General features: G+C 47.6%; 1 protein-coding gene across 1 annotated transcript in view; it reads left to right on the forward strand.

Moving 5' to 3' along the window:
- Positions 1-22,362, forward strand: part of CACNA1H (calcium voltage-gated channel subunit alpha1 H) — a 386,136-nt gene that overhangs the window by 349,626 nt on the left and 14,148 nt on the right. The window contains exons 26-32 of the mRNA XM_083413279.1: positions 9,115-9,266; positions 9,969-10,078; positions 11,832-11,965; positions 13,368-13,438; positions 16,821-16,899; positions 19,168-19,289; positions 21,547-21,846. Coding sequence (XP_083269405.1) covers positions 9,115-9,266; positions 9,969-10,078; positions 11,832-11,965; positions 13,368-13,438; positions 16,821-16,899; positions 19,168-19,289; positions 21,547-21,846 — 968 coding nt within the window. The remainder of the gene's footprint in view (positions 1-9,114; positions 9,267-9,968; positions 10,079-11,831; positions 11,966-13,367; positions 13,439-16,820; positions 16,900-19,167; positions 19,290-21,546; positions 21,847-22,362) is intronic.

The raw sequence follows: 22,362 nt of genomic DNA on the forward strand, positions 1-22,362 counted from the left end.
TGATCAGGGATAAGAAGATCTTTGATAAACGAAATCCACAGAGGAGGTCCAAGTTGCCTTGCTATGTATGAATTCTGAGGACATGAACCTCAAATATGGGTTAAGTTACTGGCAGGTTCCTTCAGGCACAGTTAATGATGCTACAGGTGAAACTCGAAAAATTAGAATATCGTGGAAAAGTTCCTTTATTTCAGGAATTCAACTTAAAAGGTGAAACTAATTTATGAGATCGGCTCATGACATGCAAAGTGAGATATGCTTCTACTTCTCAGAGGTCCAATCTTGCTCGATTTGCAATCCTTGTTTTGCTGATTTCCTTGAATATTCTCATTTTCTGAGATTGTTAATTTGGGGTTTTCATCAGCTGCATGCCATGATCATTGCATTGATCACAAATCAAGGCTTGACGTATCTCACGTTGCATGTCATGAGTCAATCTCATATATTAGTTTCACCTTTGAAGTTGAATTAGTGAAAGAAAGGAACTTTTCCAGGATATTCTAATTTTCCGAGTTTCACCTGTACATTGGGTGCACCCACCCAAATCTCCAGTGGGTTCCCCAGCCCCACGTCTCTCTCTCTCTCTCTTGCCTCGTTTCTGATTCCCAACGGTGTCCTGTTGCCCCTAACCCTGGGACTTAAAGCATCACCAATGTTATTTAAGGCCCATCGATGGGATTTCCTATGATACTTTTTTTAAATAAGGAAAACAGATCCACTAGCTGGCTTTCTTTTCTTTCTTTCTTCCTTTTTTTGGAGGGTCTCGATGCATGGTCCCCGCATGCCACACAGATGCTGCATGGGGTGGCGGGTGGGAATGGCAGAGCGTGGGGGTCGGGGAAGTGGGGAAGACTCCCAGCTTGGGGGTCGAGAAGCAAGAGCCCAAAGGTGGAATCCCTTTAGAAGAGATGCACATTCAGCTATCCCACCAGTGGGTGGGTGGGTGGGTGGGATTCTAGATTGGACTGGCAGCCTTCTGGGCAGAGTAGGTGGGGAAGCCAAAAGATATTCCCACAATCCTCTTCCCCCTCCTTCTCCTTCTCTCTCTCTTTCTCTCTGTTTTAATAGCAAATTGAGTCATAGGCAGGTTGATACAGGAGGGTGCCACAGGTAGGGTGATGCTGAACACCTAGACTTCCCCTTCGCTGAATTTTGCAATTTCCCAGCCAAGCCAACAGAATCAGCACCATCTTTCCTACACCAGCCCTCCAACCGCTGCTGGAAGGATTGCTGATATCTATGAAAATATAAAACCAATGTAAATGTTTAGCGCAGACCAGGCCTTGATGCTTTTACCGCCACTTCGGCTGCTGATCTGAGAGAGCTCAACATACTTTTTTCTGAGAGAGGGAGGGTGTTCTAGTTCACATGCTTCTCTCCATCGCAGTCTCCCAGGCTTTCTCCCCCCCAATAGCAGCAAAGTCGATATTAAGTGCTTCATAAACATTTCCTTTGTAAATCCATGAGAATCGGCTCTGCCTCCGCTCCCAGGAGACGGGCGCCTGGAGGCAGCTGCGAGATGAGTTCAGAAAGGGCAAGAGCGCCACAAAGTGTGGGATGCTCTGAGATCTGCCCTCCCGAAAGCACAGAGGAAAGGTTTGCTTTTCCATTCCGGTTCTGTTCTCCGTCGCTGAGCTCCCTGCAACAATTTCTGTAGGTGGCCTGAGGACATGAATCTTCCTTGGGCGTCTTTCCTGCCTGCCTCAATCTTGGAAATGTCTCACAAACTTCCACCTGCTCCCTCCATTCCAGTTTCTTAAGCGCCCAAGATGCTTGAAGCTCAATATGGTCCATCCCTGGGGAGCAGTGAAGGCAGGGACACCCTGCTTTTGGTTGGTTTCTTCCTTGTGTTTTTCCTTTCTGCCCTACATAACCACATGCCTGCCCTAAATATTATTTAGCTGCCATGTGGTCATAAATAGGTGTGATCAGAGCAAGCTCAAGGTTATTCATTTGGGGAATTCTGGGGTGGACTCCTTGTTTCTGGGGTCAGGAAACGGCACCATTAATCTGGGTTCGAATTTGCATCTTTGCAATCCACTGGGGTATAGAAGCAGAGCCTGCGATCAGCTCCATGGACCCACGACTGCAACCAAAGTCCCTTAAATGGCTTATTGGCACATAATGGGAAAAGTTAAGAGCACCGGCAGAATAACAGCATGAATTGAAACAACTCCATATAAAAAAAAATCAAGGCAGGGCAATGTTGAAACAGCCAGGCAAGGCAATGAGAACAGAAGGAGCAGTATAAACAAGGCAGTGTAATGTAAATTTAAAGCACAGCAGCAACATTTAAATAAGAATGATTGACTGGAAGGAGCCTCATCTTGCAGGTCACAACAACCTGTTTTATCTCAGGATGTTTCTCAAAGCAACATCCTGGTGTTTTACACACCACAGCCTCTTATGAAACCCTAGTCTGCCTAGCAGTAGGAACTGGGGGACGATCCTCAGCAGAGACCACACAACTGGTGATTTTCAGCTGAGGGCCACATTTACCGTATTGGCCCGAATATAAGATGCACCCGCAAATAAGCCGCATCTTTAAATTTGAAGGCTTATTTGTGGGTGCGGCCAGCCTCCTAGCACCACTGCCCCCCTGGGCGAGGGAGGGGGCAGCTGATGCCGACGCTTGGTTCTGAGCGCGCTGTGCACCCACCTCCGGGCTCTACCGCCCTGAACGGGGGGCAGGGGGAGGGCCGGTGCTCGGTTTTGAGCACGCTGTGTGCCTGCCTCCCCCACCCCCCGTTCAGGGTGGTAGTGCCAGGAGGCTGGTTCCAAATATAAGTCACACTTTGACTTTTCACAGTCGGAATTTGGAAAAAAGGTGCAGCTTATATTTGGGGCAATACGGTAGTTGTAGGCAACTTTCTGGGGGGTCACACACTGGTGGGGCAATGGATACAACACTTACGTTAGCATCACAGGTCACATTCTAGTCACTCAAAGGTTCCTGCACACTTCCACCCTCCTCTTAAGCAAGCAAGAAACATTCCCCCTGGGCATAAGACTCAAGGAGGGCATGGAGTAGACGGGGTGGTGAGGTGTATTACCTGGGGTGAGTCCCAAGAGCCAGGTAAGGATGTGTAGTGTCTGGTCCCACCCCGATCTAAACATATCCTCCCCCTCCCACCGTAACAAAGAACTGAAATAATGGTGGAGGCGGTTCCTCCCATTATTTCTATCCTGAAGGGTTTGGGTGCTCTTGCTTTGGTTTTCTGTAGGTGACTTCTTAGCAAAAAAAGATGGCAGACTCAGAAAGATCTGACGCGCGACTCCTCCTCTGTGGCTTGTGGTGGATCTGTGAGTGTGTGTCTGTGGCCAGTGGTCTTATCTGTGAGTTGCAGCAGAACTGAGCCAGGCTTGGCCTAGTCGTGTATCACTTGGCGCTTTTAACTGGATGGGGAAAGATGCTACGGCTGAATCAACAACACCAGTCAAAGTGGGAAGAAGGTTCACCCATGGCCGCTTCCTTCTCAGAAGTTTTCAGAACAGGTTTCAGAGACAGAGGAGCATCATGACGATTGAGAAGCCATGGACAGAGGGAAGGAGTGCGGTTCAACATCAGCAGAACGTTACATAGCTAGCAAATTTCCCACTTGCTCACCTTGACCTGCCATCTGTCTGTTGCCATCCCCCAAACCAGTTAACCACACCTTTGCCTAGCTAGCTAGGTCAAAGGTAGGCATTTGGAGTTGAGGGGGGGCCCGTTGTGTTGTTCCAACCCACCTTTGTCCTTGGCATGTCAGACTGGCAAGTGTTATCCCTCCCCGCCCTGCCCCCTGACACAGAGTACGCAACAAAGCAATTCAGTGAGCCAGTGTGGTGTAGTGGTTGAGAGCGGTAGTCTTGTAATCTGGGGAACTGGGTTCGCGTCTCTGCTCCTCCACACGCAGCTGCTGGGTGACCTTGGGCCAGTCACACTTCCTTGAAGTCTCTCAGCCCCACTCACCTCACAGAGTGTTTGTTGTGGGGGAGGAAGGGAAAGGAGAATGTTAGCCGCTTTGAGACTCCTTAAAGGGAGTGAAAGGCGGGATATCAAATCCAAACTCTTCTTCTTCTCTTCTCTTCAAACCTTCAGGAGGAGCTTCCGAGGGACTATTGGAATGAATGTGTCCCCTGGAGAAATCTAAAAATTAACCACACAGAGAGAGAAAGTTCTCAGTCTCTTATGTATTAAGCAGGGAGGTGGGGGATTTATCTGTGTGCCCATCTTGTCAGTGATTCGGTTTATTTTAAGTTATGAAATGAATGCCGCAGAGTTTCCTTTTCCTAGAGCAGTGGTGGCCAAACTTGGCCCTCCAGCTGTTTTCGGACTACAATTCCCATCATCCCTGACCACTAGTCCTGTTAGCTACGGATGAAGGGAGTTGTAGTCCCAAAACAGCTGGAGGGCCAAGTTTGGCCATCACTGTCCTAGAGGACTTCTTCTCCCCCACCCCCAACACTCCTGGGCCTCTGCTGTGTGCAGAATCTCACACAATTGAGCTGTTGGTGAGACCTGTCCTGGAGCTTCATAGCCCCAAGGGAAGCAGGAGCATATCAAGGAAACATACATAGTCTAGACTTGCCTCACATATGTTCGTGCAGCAGTGTGTGCTTTGGCTTCTGTGGGGCTATGCCTTGGTCCCGCGTCACAATAACAAAGAATGAAGTCAAGCCCACCATTCCCTGGCCACCCCTGTGCGTCCTCACCTTTGCTCCGTGCATGAATTGGCATCTCTTCTAAGGGACGTTGCATGCGTTGTTGGACAGAGCATGAGCACCTTGTTGCATGTCACTTCCAGTGTTGTCAGGTGCTACTGTGTACGTGTCTCCAAGTTGAAAGGACTTCTCCTTTCTTTCACCCGTGCACTGAAGATATTCCAAGCGCTTCCTTTCACTCTGTCTTCTCAAACCCACCTGAGATGTCAACCTGAGCTTCCTAGCCCCCTTGCTGAATTACTGCACCATACCTGCACACTGTGACATATCAATTGTGACTTTGCTTCATAAGTCTCCAGCAAGAGTGGGGAACCTGTGGCCCTCCAAGACTGCAACTCCTATCTCCCAGGACTGTTGGGTGAGACTGATGGGAGATGGGGTCCAGCAATTTCTGGGCGGACACAGGTTCCCCAGCCACTGATCTTCTGAGCCAGTAACTAGGATACCTTAACAGGAATGCATCAGTAGTGCCTCTGTGTGGCAAATCATGCTGGGCAACTAGCCTGACCACCTCAACCAGCATTTCACTTGTGGGGTGCAGCCTTAGAATGTGTTTTAGAGACCCGTCTCAGTTCATAAAGGACAAGAGTAAGGACTCCAACAGGCCTGATGTCAGGCCTCTGCAAGGACCAGGCTCCACTGGTCAGGGTTTGCAATTGGGCTGTCAATCTAGTTGGGCCAGAAGCAAGTACATTGTGCCAAACAAGCAAGGGTCAATATCCAAGGCAGCAGATGATGGCCAGAAGCAAGACTGTAGCAGGACATACTACCTTGGCAAGAAGCCTAGAGGGTACAAAGCAGCCCAGTGGTTTCAGCACCATGGAGAGCTCCAAATAAGCATTGTGCTCCAGTGAAACCTAGGACTGGATTGAAGCCTTTTATTCCTCCAAAGTCAGATCACCCTTCCCATGCTCCACACCTTCCTTGAGGAACAGACTCCTTTAAAGGTGGAAAGCTTCTAGCTTGGGTTCCTGCACCTTCTCCTTCTCCTTTCAGGTAATTTTTTCCACACTCATGAAGGATGACAGTTCCTAGAGATGTGGGGGCTGGAGATGTAGGCTCCAAGAGTGCATACTCTCGGAATCTCAATTCAAATCCCCCTCATTTGTCTAGCTCAAGCCTAGTCATGGTTTGGGGGGCTGGGTTGGTTTCCAACACCTCTTCCTCCAGTGCCGCTGGTTCAACAGAGGTGGCCAGCCCGTCATCTTCTGAGCTATGGCTTCGAGAGCTCCTTTGGGGCCCTGAGCCTGCATTTCCCCGCCCCTGTGTTAGAACTACCCAGAATCTTTGCCATACCCAGAATTCCATTGACGGAAGTTCAGCAAAAGGGTCTCCAAAATGAGAAAGTTTGAGAGCCATCACTATAAATCAGGTATACAGCTCACAGGACTGGGCTTCAAGATTGTCCATATTTGGGCAGTACTCACAGTGATGATTCTTCCTTTATCCAGCTTTTGGAAACTGGTGCATTAATAGAGTTCAGTCGTTGTCACCTGTCTTTGTTTCGGTCTTTGCATGATGCACAAGAAAAGCTATTTCTGCCATGTGGTCCTCCCCCCATGGACAACTGCACTCCTGTTTTTACATAAACACCCAAAGCCTTGCTTTTGACACGGAGGCCAGTAGGATTAGCCAGGCTAGCAGCATACAGTCTGCCTGTCTGCTTTGAGCAGATTTATGAGACTCTCGCAAATAATGTTGAGAGCTAGAATCCACCCAGCCAGAAAAAGAAAAAGAAAAAACATTTGCTTTCTACTTTGTTTTCAGATTGCTTGGCTGGGAGAAACATGGGTGACTCTGGTCAAAAGACATCTGAAATGTCCTTTTTAGCCATCAAGAGAGGACTGGGGGAGATTAATAGCTGAAGGGTCACCAGCCAATCTGGTTTCCTTTTGATCTGATTATTTAAGCTGGTACATTCTGATCCGGTTGTCTTTTGCATCAGCAAAACAATCTGCAGCATTAACGTCAGCTGGAAAGCACTCAAAAGGTCAAGGGCCGGGGACCACAGCCGCAAGGGCAACTCAAGGAGTTTGCTTGTTTCTTGAAAGAATCTTTACTTTTGCTCTTTAGCTGAAAATGTTCCCAGAAATGGTTTGCAGGTCATTTAAAAAATAATAATAAAAGATGACAGTGCCTTCCTCCTGAAAAAAAAAGATACAAAAGGAAATAGCAATGAAGAGGGAAGAGGAAAACAATAAACTCGGGCCCCAGTTCTTACAGTGACCCAATTTGAGTTTTATGCCTCATTGTTTTTCTTTATATATTTGGCTGCCTCTACATCTTCCAGCTCTCAAGATCCATAGTATTTCTTTATTATCAATAGCATTTAGATGCCACCCAATGGCAATGTTCTCTGGGCATCTTCCAGGCCATAATGGACATGGGTGGCTATTAAAAAGGATTGTAGAAAATCAGTATTCTGCTCTGGTCAGACCTCACCTGGAGTACTGTGTCCAGTTCTGGGCACCACAGTTCAAGAAGGACACTGACAAACTGGAATGTGTCCAGAGGAGGGCAACCAAAATGGTCAAAGGCCTGGAAACGATGCCTTATGAGGAACGGCTAAGGGAGCTGGGCATGTTTAGTCTGGAGAAGAGGAGGTTAAGCGGTGATATGATAGCCATGTTCAAATATATAAAAGGATGTCACATAGAGGAGGGAGAAAGGTTGTTTTCTGCTGCTCCAGAGAAGCGGTCACGGAGCAATGGATCCAAACTACAAGAAAGAAGATTCCACCTAAACATTAGGAAGAACTTCCTGACAGTAAGAGCTGTTCGACAGTGGAATTTGCTGCCAAGGAGTGTGGTGGAGTCTCCTTCTTTGGAGGTCTTTAAGCAGAGGCTTGACAACCATATGTCAGGAGTGCTCTGATGGTGTTTCCTGCTTGGCAGGGGGTTGGACTCGACGGCCCTTGTGGTCTCTTCCAACTCTATGATTCTAGGAGAAAGCTATGGAGGCTATGCTCTGCCTCCATAGTCAGCAATGCTTCTGGAAACCACAGGAGGGGGAAGTTGTTCTTCCACTGAGGCCCTGCTTGTGGGGCATCTAGTCTCACATGGCATCTAGTTGGCCACTGTGATGGCTTAGCTAGATGAGCCATTGGCCTGATACAACAGGCTTTTCTTGAGTTCTTATTAAAAGCCACCAAGAAAAACCCAGTATTGATCATAAAATATGTTTTAAGCATACAAAGTGGAGCATAAAGAATCCATTATATATAAAAAAAAGATTCTGCATCAGAACATACATGCACAGAAAATTATGCTGCACCCCTGGTAGTGGTTCTCCTACGACTCAGATGCATGGCTCGTATTCACCAGGAGACATGAATTCAGTATTGAAATCCCAGCTCTGTGCAACTCCCTCCTGGCTGAGATCAAACAGGCCCCCTTCCCTGTTTTTGTTCTTGCACTTGATGAATACTTTTTTAATTTCAGCAGGTGTTTTAAGTGCCATATTTACTCAAGTCAAATGCATCATCAAATCTAATGTGCACCTTAATTTTCAGAACCTTGAACCCCAAAAAAGTATTTGCTGGTGAATAGAAATGTGCCATCGAATTTAATGCACACCTTAATTTTTGCAACGTAATTTGGCCACAAAAAGGTGAGCATTTGATACGAGTAAATACAGTAAAAATAATAATCCTGATTTGGGACTTCAAAGTGCAGTACAGGGCTGTTTAAAAGCCCTTTTGCAAACAGGCCTGACCTCCAAAGATGCCCATGGGAAGCCCACAATCAGAACATGAGCAAAATAGTACCTTTCTACTCACAATCTCCCACAGCTGAGATTCAGAGGAATTTTGTTTTCTGATCCTGGAGGTAGCATACAGCCATCGTGACTATTAGCTCTTAATAGTCTTATCCTTCATGAATCCAGCAAGGCAATTGCTATGTTTTTTAAAACAAAAACAAAAAAACAGATGGGCCTGGGGATGGCTGAGTGTTTCTTCTTAAAACCAACACAAGAAGCAAACTTCACAAGAAGTTCTGTGTTTTTATTTAAAAAATAATAATAATAACAACACAGAAGAAAGATCTCAGAAGATTTCCACCAACCTTGACCAACCTGTGATTTTTGAACAGGGCAACCCATAAGCCTTCTCTCCCTATGCAATAATTCTGGAGTATGACAGAGACCTGCTTAATTTCTTTGTGGGTGGCGTATTTCTCCAAAATACTTTGCTGTTACTTATGTCCCTTACGTGATGGGCTTGAGACATTCCATTTCTCCCTGAAACTCTCAGCTGTATCCCCCTCCAAAAAAAAAAAAAAAAAGGCATTTGAGTCATTGAGTACACCCACCTGCAGGGAAATCATGTGGCTGTCCCTGCCAGCATGCCTTGCACCCCAAAATACAGAGGACAGTGCTAATGGCTGTGTATTCCATTGCCTCTTTCTGCAGAAGCCCAGCGGCGGCCATACTATGCTGATTACTCGCCTGCCCGGAAGTACATTCACATGCTCTGCACCAGTCACTACCTAGACCTTTTCATCACCTTCATCATCGGAGTCAATGTCATCACCATGTCAATGGAGCATTTCAACCAACCCAAGGTATGGACAACACACCTTTCTTTCTTTCTTTCTTTCTTTCTTTCTTAATTATTCTGTTTCAAATTTCCCACATTTATACATTAACCAATACAACAATACATTGATCATTGACTAGCCTGCCCTTCCATGATTCCTTTTGGTTATCTTCTAATTACCACATGTATTTTTTCCCTCTTTCTCATTTTATCTCTACTTCTTTTATACTGCTGGATTTACTGTAATCCTGCTAACGTTTTGACCTGTTTACAATAATTCTTCAAGGACAACATGCCTTTCTTGAGTGCTAAAGCACTTCCTTTGCATGCAGAAAATCCCAGTTCCCAGGCTCTCTCGTTCAGCAAGTATTTCAGATAGCAAGGCTCTTTTAGTGGGTGTTTACTGCCAGTCAGAATACAGGAAGGTGTGGAGGCCTTTTCAGCCTGAGCAACCTTCCAGGGACCACATGCCAGGGGTGCACAGAGCCAGAAGCAAAAGTGGGTGAATTTTACCTTTGTGCTGCAGGCACTGGCATGGGACTCCCTGGAAGGCTGCCCAGAAGAGAATGAGAAAGCTTCCCCACCCCTGATTGTCCTTAACATCTAGTTTGGCCTGTGCAGGATCAGGGGAAAAGAGCTGGACTCATTGCCCAGGTGCATTCTGTGTGTGGGAAGTTAAATATTGCAGGGAACATCTCTGTAACACCTGCTTTTTGATTCCTTGCAGTCGCTGGATGAAGCATTGAAATACTGCAACTATGTCTTCACCATCGTCTTTGTGTTTGAAGCTGTGATGAAACTGGTAGCATTTGGGTTTCGGAGATTCTTCAAAGACAGGTTAGAAGCTTTATTCCATTCTAGACTGGAGGGGGGGGATGCCTAACATCAATTTACAAATGGCTGACATTGAATCTGCTCCCCCAAGGAATAGCCCCACTGATCCTCTGTGACCAGTTCCAGTCAGGCTGGCAGGCAGCAGTCCTGAACACCCTTCAGAAACTGGGTTTTGCCCCTCAAGCCCTTCTAAGCCTGGGGTTGGGCCAGGCAAAAGCTACGGTCAGGCAAAGAAACATAGACACCGAGAGACAACAGGACTGCTCAAGGTGCCCTGGCTATAAAATTGGAGAAATTGAGAGAAATATAGCTGCACCGGCAGCATATCTCTTCTTTCTCATATCTAAAAATGCAAGAAGGGCCTTTACACTTGCCAGAAGCTCAGCTCTGCCCTCACCAGTCCGGGAAGGAGCCTTTTAAAAAGTCCCATATGCTCAGAGACTTTGTGCCTGTTCATTGGGGGGATATAGGAAGCTCAGATCACTTGTTCTTTAGATGGCCCTTTTATGAAGAGACACATAGTTAGACCATTGATCCCCTGCTGGTGAGGCTCGCTGACCTCCCAGAAAAGCAAAAAAATTGATCTTTTCCTGTTAGGCAAAGATCAGAAGATGACTCGGATGGTCGCCAGATTCTGTGTACAGATCTGTAGGCACAGACCATCTCCCAACTCAAACTAGTTTGTTAAGAAAATCCCAAAACTCGGTTCTATGGGTGACTCTGGGTCAGCTCTTTGCGGTAGTTTATCTTAAAGTTTTAAGTGTCTATACGCTTATCGCATTTATAAATTTTAAATTTATTGTTCTACATTGTATTAATTGTTTGTTTTCCTTCTGTGACTGTACCCCCAAGTGTGTTTTATAAGCTGGTCTCCGACCGTAATAAATTATCTATCTATCTATGTATCTGGAGGGGGGGCGAGCTCCAGAGCATTGCCTGTGGCCCAAATTGGGTACAGGTGGGAACAAATAGGGCAACCCACAGTCTTGGATTCAGTTTGGTTGACCATTAATTCTAACAATATTATTAAATTTATTATTTAGATCCCACACATCTAGCTGGATTGCCCTAGCCACTCTGGGCGGCTTCCAGCAAAATATAAAAACACATTAAAACATCAAACATTAAAAACTTCCCTGTACAACGGGGCTTGTTTCAGATGTCTCCTAAAAGTTGCATAGTTATTTATCTCCTTGACATCTGATGGAAGGGTGTTCTGCAGGGCAGGTGCCACCACCAAGAAGGCCCTCTGCTTGGTTCCCTGTAACTTCACTTCTCGCAGTGAGGGAACTGCCAGAAGGCCCTTGGAGCTGGACCTCAGTGTCTGGGCTGACATTGTTGCTGATGAAGTCATAGAAACATAGAATCGTTGGGTTGAAAGGCACCTCAAGAGTCATCTAAAGTCCCCCCACTAGATGAAAAATGGGTATGCTTGTTTTACACCAGGAGTGGGCTGCTTGTCTATTTTCGTGTGGCCCTTGGGGTAATTTTGAAAGCTCCCCGAGGGGAATCAGTTTGGACCCTTGGCAAGAGTAACAGAGAGGAAGGGAGAGAGATGCCAGGAAAAACAGATAGAAAGTGGTAATAGAAAGAGGCAGGAGGTATATATTTGTTTGCACCCATGTTATATTGGCATACTTTTCTATTCATCAAGCTGTTGGGTGCTTATTAAGACTAGAAATCTACTTTGCAGTTCTGCAAATCTCAACTCTTATTACCACCTGTTTATTCTGCCTTCCCATGTCTACCCTCTTAGATGGAACCAACTGGACCTTGCCATTGTCCTGCTGTCAATCATGGGCATCACACTGGAGGAGATTGAGATGAACGCCGCTCTGCCCATCAACCCCACCATCATACGCATCATGAGGGTGCTCAGAATTGCTAGAGGTAAATCTGTGGTCTGGTGAGGTGCTGCTATGAGTATAGGAAGCCAGCCGGGGTCTGTTTACAGTGTAAGCCCTGCAGAGTTTAATGGGACTTACTCCCAGGTACGCGTGTATAGGATTGGAGCCTTCGGCCCGTACTGTCTACTCCAGGGTTGGGGCAGCTGTGGCCCTCCAGCTGTTGCTGCACTCTGACTCCCATTAGCCCCAGACAGAATATGGCGAGTGGTCTGGGATGTCTAACTGCTTCTGGAGGACTAGCAGGGCTGCTTGTCAGAGGACAACCCTTTCTTCATGGAAGGAATGTGCTCTACCACCAAGCTCCCTAAAACAGGGGTGGCAGGTCCCAGATCACTCACCATATTCTTTCTGGGGCTGATGGGAGCTATAGACATGTCCTCAGTCAGAGGGCGTACCCCGGAGGCAGCTTTTCAGATGACTACTTTGCCTGACTGATAAACACATCACCCTGGGTAGGAAAATAACAACAACAACAACAACAACAATAATAATTTATTATTTATACCCTGCCCATCTGGCTGGGCTTCCCCAGCCACTCTGGGCGGCTTCCAACAAAATATTAAAATACAGTAATGCATCAAACATTAAAAGCTTCCCTAAACAGGGCTGCCTTCAGATGTCTTCTAAAAGTCTGGTAGTTGTTGTTCTCTTTGACATCTGGTGGAAGAGCATTTATTATTTATTATTTATACCCCACCCATCTGGCTGAGTTTCCCCAGCCACTCTGGGCGGCTCACAATCAAATGTTACAAACAGTACAGCATTAAATATTAAAAACTTCCCTGAACAGGGCTGCCTTCAGATGTCTTTTAAAGATAGGATAGCTGCTTATTTCCTTGACCTCTGAAGGGAGGGTGTTCCACAAGGCGGGCGCCACTACCGAGAAGGCCCTCTGCCTGGTTGCCTGTAACCTCACTGCTCGCAATGAGGGAACCGCCAGAAGGCCCTCGGCGCTGGATCTCAGTGTCTGGGCTGAACGATGGGGGTGGAGATGCTCCTTCAGGTATACAGGGCCGAGGCCGTTTAGGGCTTTAAAGGTCAGCACCAACACTTTGAAATAGCCCAGCACTGACTACCAGCCCTGGCGTCCAAGGTGGTTCTCTCCCATCTGTTATTTCCTCGGACAGAATTAGCCTTCTTCACTTTTAGTGGAATTGTTAGGGAACTTAAAGTGAGCCCGGCTGGGCAGGACCAAAGGCAGAGTATCTGGTCCAGCATCCCATCCCCAACGATGACCAGCTAGATATTCCCAGGGTGCTTTACAAGCAGAGCATGAACGCAGCAGGCCTGCACCATGGTTTGTCTAGTGCATCTTGTTCTGTAAGGTACACTTGAAGAACAATGGAGGCTCCATTGTTTGTTGATCCCTTTGTTTTCCCTTCTAGTACTGAAGCTGCTCAAAATGGCCACAGGGATGCGGGCACTACTGGACACGGTGGTCCAAGCCCTCCCGCAGGTAAGCCTGCCAGCACCAGAATGAAGCGGCTGTGGGTTGTTGTTTTCTCTGGGAATGTGGGTTTGTGGGGTCTTCCTCCCCCCCCCAAAAAAGGGGGGACTACCTGAACAGCATTTTCTAAAACTGTAGACCAGGAACTTCCATGAGAACAGAACTGGAAGTGATTCCATAACAATGGGTTTAAATGCCACTATTGTGTAAAAATGCTGACCCAGAACCCTTTGGTCATTGTCATAGACTGGCTGGATGCAGATAAGTGGTGGGGTTTAGATTTAGAATACGAATAATGCACTGATAAAAAGAGACAGCATTACTCTCAGGTTTTTTGCATGTTCAGACCCGGAAACCTCCCCCCTAAATAAATTCACATTTGACTCAAATTTTGGTTTTGGTTTTTGGCAGAATTTAGTCCACAACTTTATTGATTACAGAAAGTGACTGGTTGCATAGGCTCTGGTTCGACTAGCTCCCTGCCATGCAGGTAGCGCTGACCCAGGGCACCAGCATAGGTCAGCCAAGGGTGAACACCTGGATAAGCGGAAAGCCGGGAACGGGCTAACTCTGCCACCCAAATGTCCCCCTGGATTCAGGTACAGGCACAACCCCCTCTCAGGGGTTGACCAAACCATCGAGTCCCTAGATTCCTTTAATGGAATACCCTTCACATAGGGATGGCGAGAGCCTTCTCCCATCCCTATCACCTGAACCAGAGCCTATCCGCAACCTTACAAGTTGTGATAATTTGCTACGTGGCCGGCAAAACCCAAATGGCACCAGCCAATCAGCCAAGTGGGGAAAATTCCTGCCGTGCCCCTGTCCCAACGACAGACAACACACGGTGGCATAGCAAGGTCAAGCGCGAAGCCCTAAAAATAGGGAGAGGTGGGCGGGTTTTCCGAATGCACACGCCGAAAGAGGGAGCTCGGGTCACGTGCATGGGCATAAATAGGTCCCTCGAACTGTTTGGACTGCGTCCCATTGGCCAGATTGCACCCAGCTTCGAGGGACCTACCCATTGGGTGTTGTGGCTGACCAATCGTACCCACCAATCGAAACACCATCAGAGCACTCCTGACATATGGTTGTCAAGCCTCTGCTTAAAGACCTCCAAAGAAGGAGACTCCACCACACTCCTTGGCAGCAAATTCCACTGTCGAACAGCTCTTACTGTCAGGAAGTTCTTCCTAATGTTTAGGTGGAATCTTCTTTCTTGTAGTTTGGATCCATTGCTCCGTGTCCGCTTCTCTGGAGCAGCAGAAAACAACCTTTCTCCCTCCTCTATGTGACATCCTTTTATATATTTGAACATGGCTATCATATCACCCCTTAACCTCCTCTTCTCCAGGCTAAACATGCCCAGCTCCCTTAGCCATGCCTCATAAGGCATCGTTTCCAGGCCTTTGAGCATTTTGGTTGCCCTCCTCTGGACACATTCCAGTTTGTCAGTGTCCTTCTTGAACTGTGGTGCCCAGAACTGGACACAGTACTCCAGGTGAGGTCTGACCAGAGCAGAATACGGTGGCACTATTACTTCCCTTGATCTAGATGCTATATTCCTATTGATGCAGCCCAGAATTGCATTGGCTTTTTTAGCTGCCGCATCACACTGTTGGCTCATGTCAAGTTTGTGGTCAACCAAGACTCCTAGATCCTTTTCACATGTACTGCTCTCAAGCCAGGTGTCACCCATCTTGTATTTGTGCCTCTCATTTTTTTTGCCCAAGTGCAAAAAAAAAGAGCTGTGCTTTTAGGAACAGCTTCATGTGAAGGTCTCACCGGACGCCTCTCTTCCTGGCTAGCTGCTGGAATGTGGCTAAGCTGCATCTGTTTCCAGGGACCCTGGGAAATCTAATTTTCCCGGGGGCCCCAAGTCCTTTATATGAACATCAAGCCTCCCCTGGTGTGGAGTTCACCCAACCCTAGTTTGGAAATGAAGGTGGAGCATACATTATCCCGCCTGCCCTGACCACCACAGCAGCTTAATATATGTAAATCAGATGGTATGTGTACTTTGCATCATTTAAGCTGGGTGCAGACTTTCTCAGGATTGAATTTTGATTCTTTTGTTTTTATTCCCTCAAGCTCAGAATGCACATAGTTGTGCCCAAGGCAAATTTCACCCTGACTTTGCATACTCGGAGTCAGGAAGAAAATCATTCCACCCCCCTTATGTGCCATGTGCCACCGCTAAAGAGTCATATTTTCAAGCCAGCTCTCCGCCCATCTCTTCAGTTGATGGTTCCCAGTGGGAAGCCAGCCATTTGTGGCTTTCTGAAATGAGCCAGAAGGCAGAGGAGCAAGGGATGGTGATTATTTGTGATAGGATAATACCCACTTGCATAATTTTCCAGAGCCGCATCAGATGGCGAGCAGAACAGGAGCCGACTTGGGGATTATTTTCCCCACTGTAGGCCTGATCCTGGCAGCAAGGGCCCCCTTTTGCACATGCGTCCAGCAACCTGGGAGCCGCTTTGACATGTCTCACATCTGCAGTAGGGACCCACATGGGAGCAGTCGATCCCATGCAACTGGAATCCTTTGCAAGGAGAGTGTAAAAAGTGCCAGGATGTCATGGACTGGTTGGATGTAGAGGAGTGGGGGCTGGGGAAACACCAAGGGAAGAAGGCTCAGAGCCCGGGGAGTGGTGGTGGGAAAACAATGAGTGGTCAGAGGGAAAACAGGGGGCAGACTGAGAGGAGAAAGTGTCGGAAGCTGGAGAGGTAACAGGACTTAGTGAGCTGGGAGAGTCTGTGGCAGAGAGAAGTCCAGAATCAGAGGCAGAAGCAGGAGAGGAAAGAGGGCAAGAGGCAGAGATGAGTCAGGCTGATGAAGAGTCACAAGTGTCTCCCCCTCCTGCTGCGACAAGTTCCCCTTCCCGCTTGTCTCCCAGAACCAGAAAGGGCATGAAAAGGGTGGAGGAGAGGTTGTGTTATGTACTGAAGTTCTCACCCTGGGCCAGCAGCGGGATACTGTAGACAGTTTTCACTCAGGTCCACATATGCAAATAAGGAATTGAAAGTGACATTCTGGATAGTTACAGAAAATGGTTACTGTTGCGTTCTAGTGGAGCTCTATATAAGCAGGCTGGCTGAACCCTTCAGTTCAGTTCTGTTCTGTGAATAAACAAGAGCTGTTTGAAGAATCGCTGTGTCGTCTGATATGTTCATCCACAACTTAACAGGTTGACTGCATGCAGACGCAGTCTGGTTTGGAAAGAGAGTTTCCTTTCCTCATAACTACTGTGTGCAGGAGCATAAAGTTCAGTGTGACCAAGAGACAGAAACACCAGAAATACTGGCCTTTGATATGCAATGGTTCCTCTCTACTTGCGCACACACACACCCCACTTGCCTGACCCTTCTTTAACTGTCTTCTCTTCCAGGTAGGGAATCTCGGCCTACTCTTTATGCTCCTCTTTTTCATCTATGCTGCCCTGGGAGTGGAGTTGTTTGGAAAGTTAGGTGAGTTATTTCCCCTTCCTTCCCTATCTCTTTCTCTCCCTCTCTCTCTCTCTCTCTCTCTCTCTCCCTCACTCACTCCCATTTTCCCTATTTTGCTCTTGCTGACCATGTAGATGTGGCAATCTGACTGTCTAGAGTAGTTTTGCTCAACCTTGGGTCCCCTGATTTTGTTGGACTACAAAACCCATCATCCCTAGCTAGCAGGACCAGTGGTCAAGGATAATGGGAGTTGTAGTCCAACAACATCTGGGGACCCGAGGCAGAAATTAGCTGATCTAAAGCAAGGATGGGGAACCTGTGACTCTCTAGATATTGCTGGACCACAGCTCCCATCATCCCTGGCCATTGGCTGTCCTGCTTGGGGCTGTTGGGAGATGGAGTCTGACAAATACCCTTTTTTTCAAGGAATGTGAATGAAAGTACACTGTGCTTAGATTTATTTTGTTTCATTGGGGTTTTTTGTTTTTGTTTTCTTGTCTGTTGTTGAAGTCCCTGTTGTCATTTGAATAAATAAAATGATTTTAAAAAAACAAATAGGGGTCTTGGCCTCCAAGGCAGGAAGCAGGGCAAGATAGCAGGAGATTTGGCAACAAGAGAGCAGGAACCTAAGGGAATGGGGTAACTGTGCCCCTGAAGGACCAGGTGCACAGCCTGGGAGTCACTCACAGCTGTCCATGGAGGCACAGGTCAATTCTGTGTCCAGGGCAACTGTTTACCAGCTCCTTTGGTACACGGGCTGAAACCCTACCTGTGTGTGGACTGTCTCACCAGAGTGGTGCATGCTCTGGTTATCTCCTGCTTGGACTACTGCAATGCACTGTACGTGGGGCTACCTTTGAAGGTGACCCAGAAACTGCAACTAATCCAGAATGCGGTAGCTAGACTGGTGACTGGGATCGGCCACCGAGACCACGAGACCACATAACACTGGTCTTGAAAGACCTGCACTGGCTCCCAGTACATTTCCGAGCACAATTCAAAGCGTTGGTGCTGACCTTTAAAGCCCTAAACGGCCTTGGTCCAGTATACCTGAAGGAGCGTCTCCACTCCCATCATTCACTGAGGTCCAGCTCTGAGGGCCTTCTGGCAGTTCCCTCCCTGTGAGAAGTGAAGTTACAGGGAACCAGGCAGAGGGCCTTCTTGGTAGTGGCGCCCACCCTGTGGAACGCCCTCCCACCAGATGTTAAAGAGAAAAACAACTACCAGACTTTCAGAAAACATCTGAAGGCAGCCTTATTTAGGGAAGCTTTTAACGTTTAACAGACTATTGTATTTTAATATTCTGATGGAAGCCTCCCAGAGTGGCTGGGGAAACCCAGCCAGATGGGCAGTGTATAAATAAATTTATTATTATTATTATTATTATTATTATTATTATTATTATTATTATTATTGTTGTTGTCGTGGCTCAGTGGTAGGACATCTGCTTTGCATGCAGGTCCCCAGTTCACTCCCTGGCATCTCCAGGTAAGGCTGGAGATTGCCCCATGCCTGAAACCCTGGACAGCCACTGCCCATCAGTGTAGGCAATGTTGAGCTAGATGGAGCAATGGGTCTGGTTCAGTATAGGACAGCTTCCTATGCTCCCTGTCTCCACTGAAGAGACAAGTTGCTTAGACTGAGAAGCAAACTCTGTGGCTGGGACTTTATAGAGCTAGTAAGCCAGAATTGGCCTTTTGGGGTTACAGGGGATGGAGTGCTCAAGCAAGCCAGTCCTGCAGTCTAGTAAAAGGTAAAGGACCCCTGACCATTAGATCCAGTTGTGACTGACTCTGGGGTTGCAGCGCTCATCTTGCTTTAATGGCTGAGGGAGCTGGCATACAGCTTCAGGTTCATGTGGCCAGCATGACTAAGCCGCTTCGGGCGAATCAGAGCAGCGCACGGAAAGACCGTTTAACTTCCCGCCACAGTGGTACCTATTTATCTACTTGCATTTTGACATGCTTTCGAACTGCTAGGTTGGCAGGAGCAGGGACCGAACAATGAGAGCTCACCCTGTTGCGGGGATTCAAACCACGACCTTCTGATCAGCAAGCCCTAGGCTCTGTGGCTAACCCACAGCGCCACCCGCGTCCCCCTGCAGTCTAGAGGGTGCTCTAAATCCCAAGCTCAGTCAGCCAGGCTTACAAGGAGGAGAAAGCTCTTGCCAGCACATCCTTTGTCTTTAAAATGCCACACAGAGGTAGCTTAGCTGGGTGGAGCAACGGTCAGCTTGTTCCAACACTCACACTCTGGCTCAGTTTTGGCTTCACTCCCTTTCCCTCGCAGACTGCAGCGAGGACAACCCTTGCGAGGGCTTGAGCCGGCATGCGACCTTCAACAACTTTGGCATGGCCTTCCTCACCCTCTTCAGGGTGTCAACGGGAGACAACTGGAACGGGATCATGAAGGTAAGGAAAAGCTCTCCGTGTCGTTTCCCCCCAACTGGTTCATTTCTGGGCACCACAGTTTGACATCACCGTGAGAATTGGTTCAGGGTCACCACAGGATTCAGCCATCAGAGTTATCGTTGTCACTTTTTCTCCATTTATATGCCCCAGAAGTCAGATGGAATCCGTTCCAGAAGTCGGTTCGACTTCCAAAATGCTTGGAAACCAAAGCGCAGCTTCTGATTGGCTGCAGGAAGCTCCTGCAGCCAATTGGAAGCTGCGGAAGGCCCGTCGGACATTCGGCTTCCAAAAATAGTTCACAAAGCGTAACAGTCACTTCCAGGTTTGCAGCATTCGGGAGCCAAAACGTTCGAGAACTAAGCTGTTTGAAAACCAAGGTACGACTGTACTGCTTACGTACCAAAATGGCTTCTGAGCGGCTTACAAGTACAAAACCAGTTTTAGAATCTGTGCCCAATATAACAATTCCACCGAAACATTAAACACATCCATAATTAAAATTTACAATAATTGCAAGAACATAAGAAGAGCCTACCGGATCAGGCCCATCTAGTTTAGTAAACTATTCTCACTGTGGCCAAGCAGGATCTGACCACAGTTTCCCCCTTCTGCAGTTTCCATCAACTGGTATTCAGAAGCACAACTTCCTCCAGCTGTGGAGGCAGAACATAGCAATCGTGGCTAGTAGCCTGTTAAAGCAAGCCAGTCAAAAAGCATAGCAATTAAAGAAGCTAAAAAAGAAATTAATATAATTAGATCAGGAAGCCATGCTTGCAGAAACCGGAGTCTCTTCAAGAGCCGGCAGTATGCCAATACTGATGGGATGGCTCATATTTCAACAGGAAGGGCATTCTGTCCAAGGTGAGAAAGAAGTGAATGTATTGTTCCTGATTTAGTTTCATTGGCTCCCAGGTAGTTTTCAGTCCTGGTTCAGAGTGCTGGTTGCATTGATCTTCTTCTTTGGCTATCACTCGTAGCCGAGTAAGATTGTCTTCCACAAACACGGTTTTAAAAGTGGGTCTGTAAGTGACTGTGGAGGCCGATTCTGGATCCACACATCCTTCCACCATGGGGACATAGGTTTCCGGGCAGGAGTTGATCATGGTGAGGGTTTGCCAAGCATGCCTTTTTCTTAGCACATTTCTCCCTTTCATCCTGAGTTCGAGCGTCTTCAAAGCCCATGACGCCTTTGGTAAAGACTGTTCTCCAACTGGAGCACTCACAGGCCAGTGTTTCCCAGTTGTCGGTGTTTACAGTGGTACCTCGGGTTAAGTACTTAATTTGTTCTGGAGGTCCGTTCTTAACCTGAAACTGTTCTTAACCTGAAGCACCACTTTAGCTAATGGGGCCTCCTGCTTCCGCCCCGCTGGAGCACAATTTCTGTTCTCATCCTGAAGCAAAGTTCTTAACCTGAAGCACTATTTCTGGGTTAGCGGAGTCTGTAACCTGAAGCGTATGTAACCCGAGGTACCACTGTATACTACTTTTTTTTAGATTTGCCTTGAGAGAATCTTTAAACCTCTTTTGTTGACCACTGGCATTACGCGTTCCATTTTTAAGTTGGGAATAGAGTAGTTGCTTTGGAAGACGATAATCAGGCATTGCACAACATGACCAGTCCAATGAAGTTGATGTTGAAGAGTCATTGCTTCGATACTGGTGATGCTTGCTTCTTCCAGTACACTGGCATTAGCAGCCTTCACTAACCAGGTGTCTTCCAGATGTTCTGGACTACAACTTCTATCACCCCCAGCCAGCACTTGTTGTTGTTGTTTAGTCGTTTAGTCATGTCCGACTCTTCGTGACCCCATGGACCAGAGCACGCCAGGCACTCCTGTCTTCCACTGCCTCCCGCAGTTTGGTCAAACTCATGCTGGTAGCTTCGAGAACACTGTCCAACCATCTCATCCTCTGTCGTCCCCTTCTCCTTGTGCCCTCAATCTTTCTCAGCATCAGGGTCTTTTCCAGGGAGTCTTCTCTTCTCATGAGGTGGCCAAAGTACTGGAGCCTCAGCTTCAGGATCTGTCCTTCCAGTGAGCACTGAGGGCTGATTTCCTTCAGATTGGAGAGGTTTGATCTTCTTGCAGTCCATGGGACTCTCAAGAGTCTCCTCCAGCACCATAATTCAAAAGCATCAATTCTTCGGCGATCAGCCTTCTTTATGGTCCACCTCTCACTTCCATATGAGGGACCCGCCTTGGTTTGATGCAGCAAAACTGCCCTTACAGGATTTCCTTATGTCTTTGCCTTTCCCCAGGACACGCTCCGGGAATGCCACAGGGACGACAAGCACTGCCTCAGCTACCTGCCCATCATCTCCCCTGTTTACTTCGTCACCTTCGTCCTCATCGCCCAGTTCGTCCTGGTCAACGTGGTGGTGGCTGTCCTGATGAAGCACTTGGAGGAAAGCAACAAGGAGGCCAAGGAGGATGCTGAGATGGATGCCGAGATCGAGCTGGAGATGTCCAGGGGGGTCAACACTCCAGTCAGAGTCCCCGATGGCGGCCAGGGCACTTCTAAGCCAGGGTCGCCCCTCCTGCTGAAGCACCCTGCACTGGTAAAGCAAAAAATAGAACAATGGGCAAGATTTCTAAAAGCTCCTTCTAGAGCAGCAGTTCTCAACCTGTGGGTCCCCAGATGTTGTTGGACTACAACTCCCATCATCCCTGAGCTCTGGCCTTGCTAGCTAGGGATGATGAGCGTTGTAGTCCAACAACATCTGGGGACCCACAGGTTGAGAACCACTGTTCTAGAGGGTGTGGGGAGTTGGAGGCTGGGCCTGGGGTAAGTTTGGAGCACAAATCAACTAGATCATTTCCACCTGCGACCCTGACCACCGTTCCTGGTTGTCATGACAGATTTATATCAATAACATTTGCCCGCAGTGTCGTTTGTAAGAACACTGTGTTGTATTCAACTAATCTTCACCAATGGATGGATGGAGGCAAGCAGTCCTGTCCCGCCAGGCAACATCAGTGACATGGCCCATTGTTTTGGCTGCTGTTTTCAGAAGCTGTAAGCGAAAAGTGTTTGTCACACTTAAGTGTGACGCCTCTCCCCCAGGGATCGCAGT

The sequence above is a fragment of the Podarcis tiliguerta genome, assembly GCF_965153285.1.
Source record: "Podarcis tiliguerta genome assembly, chromosome: 14".
NCBI classification, from domain to species: domain Eukaryota; kingdom Metazoa; phylum Chordata; class Lepidosauria; order Squamata; family Lacertidae; genus Podarcis; species Podarcis tiliguerta.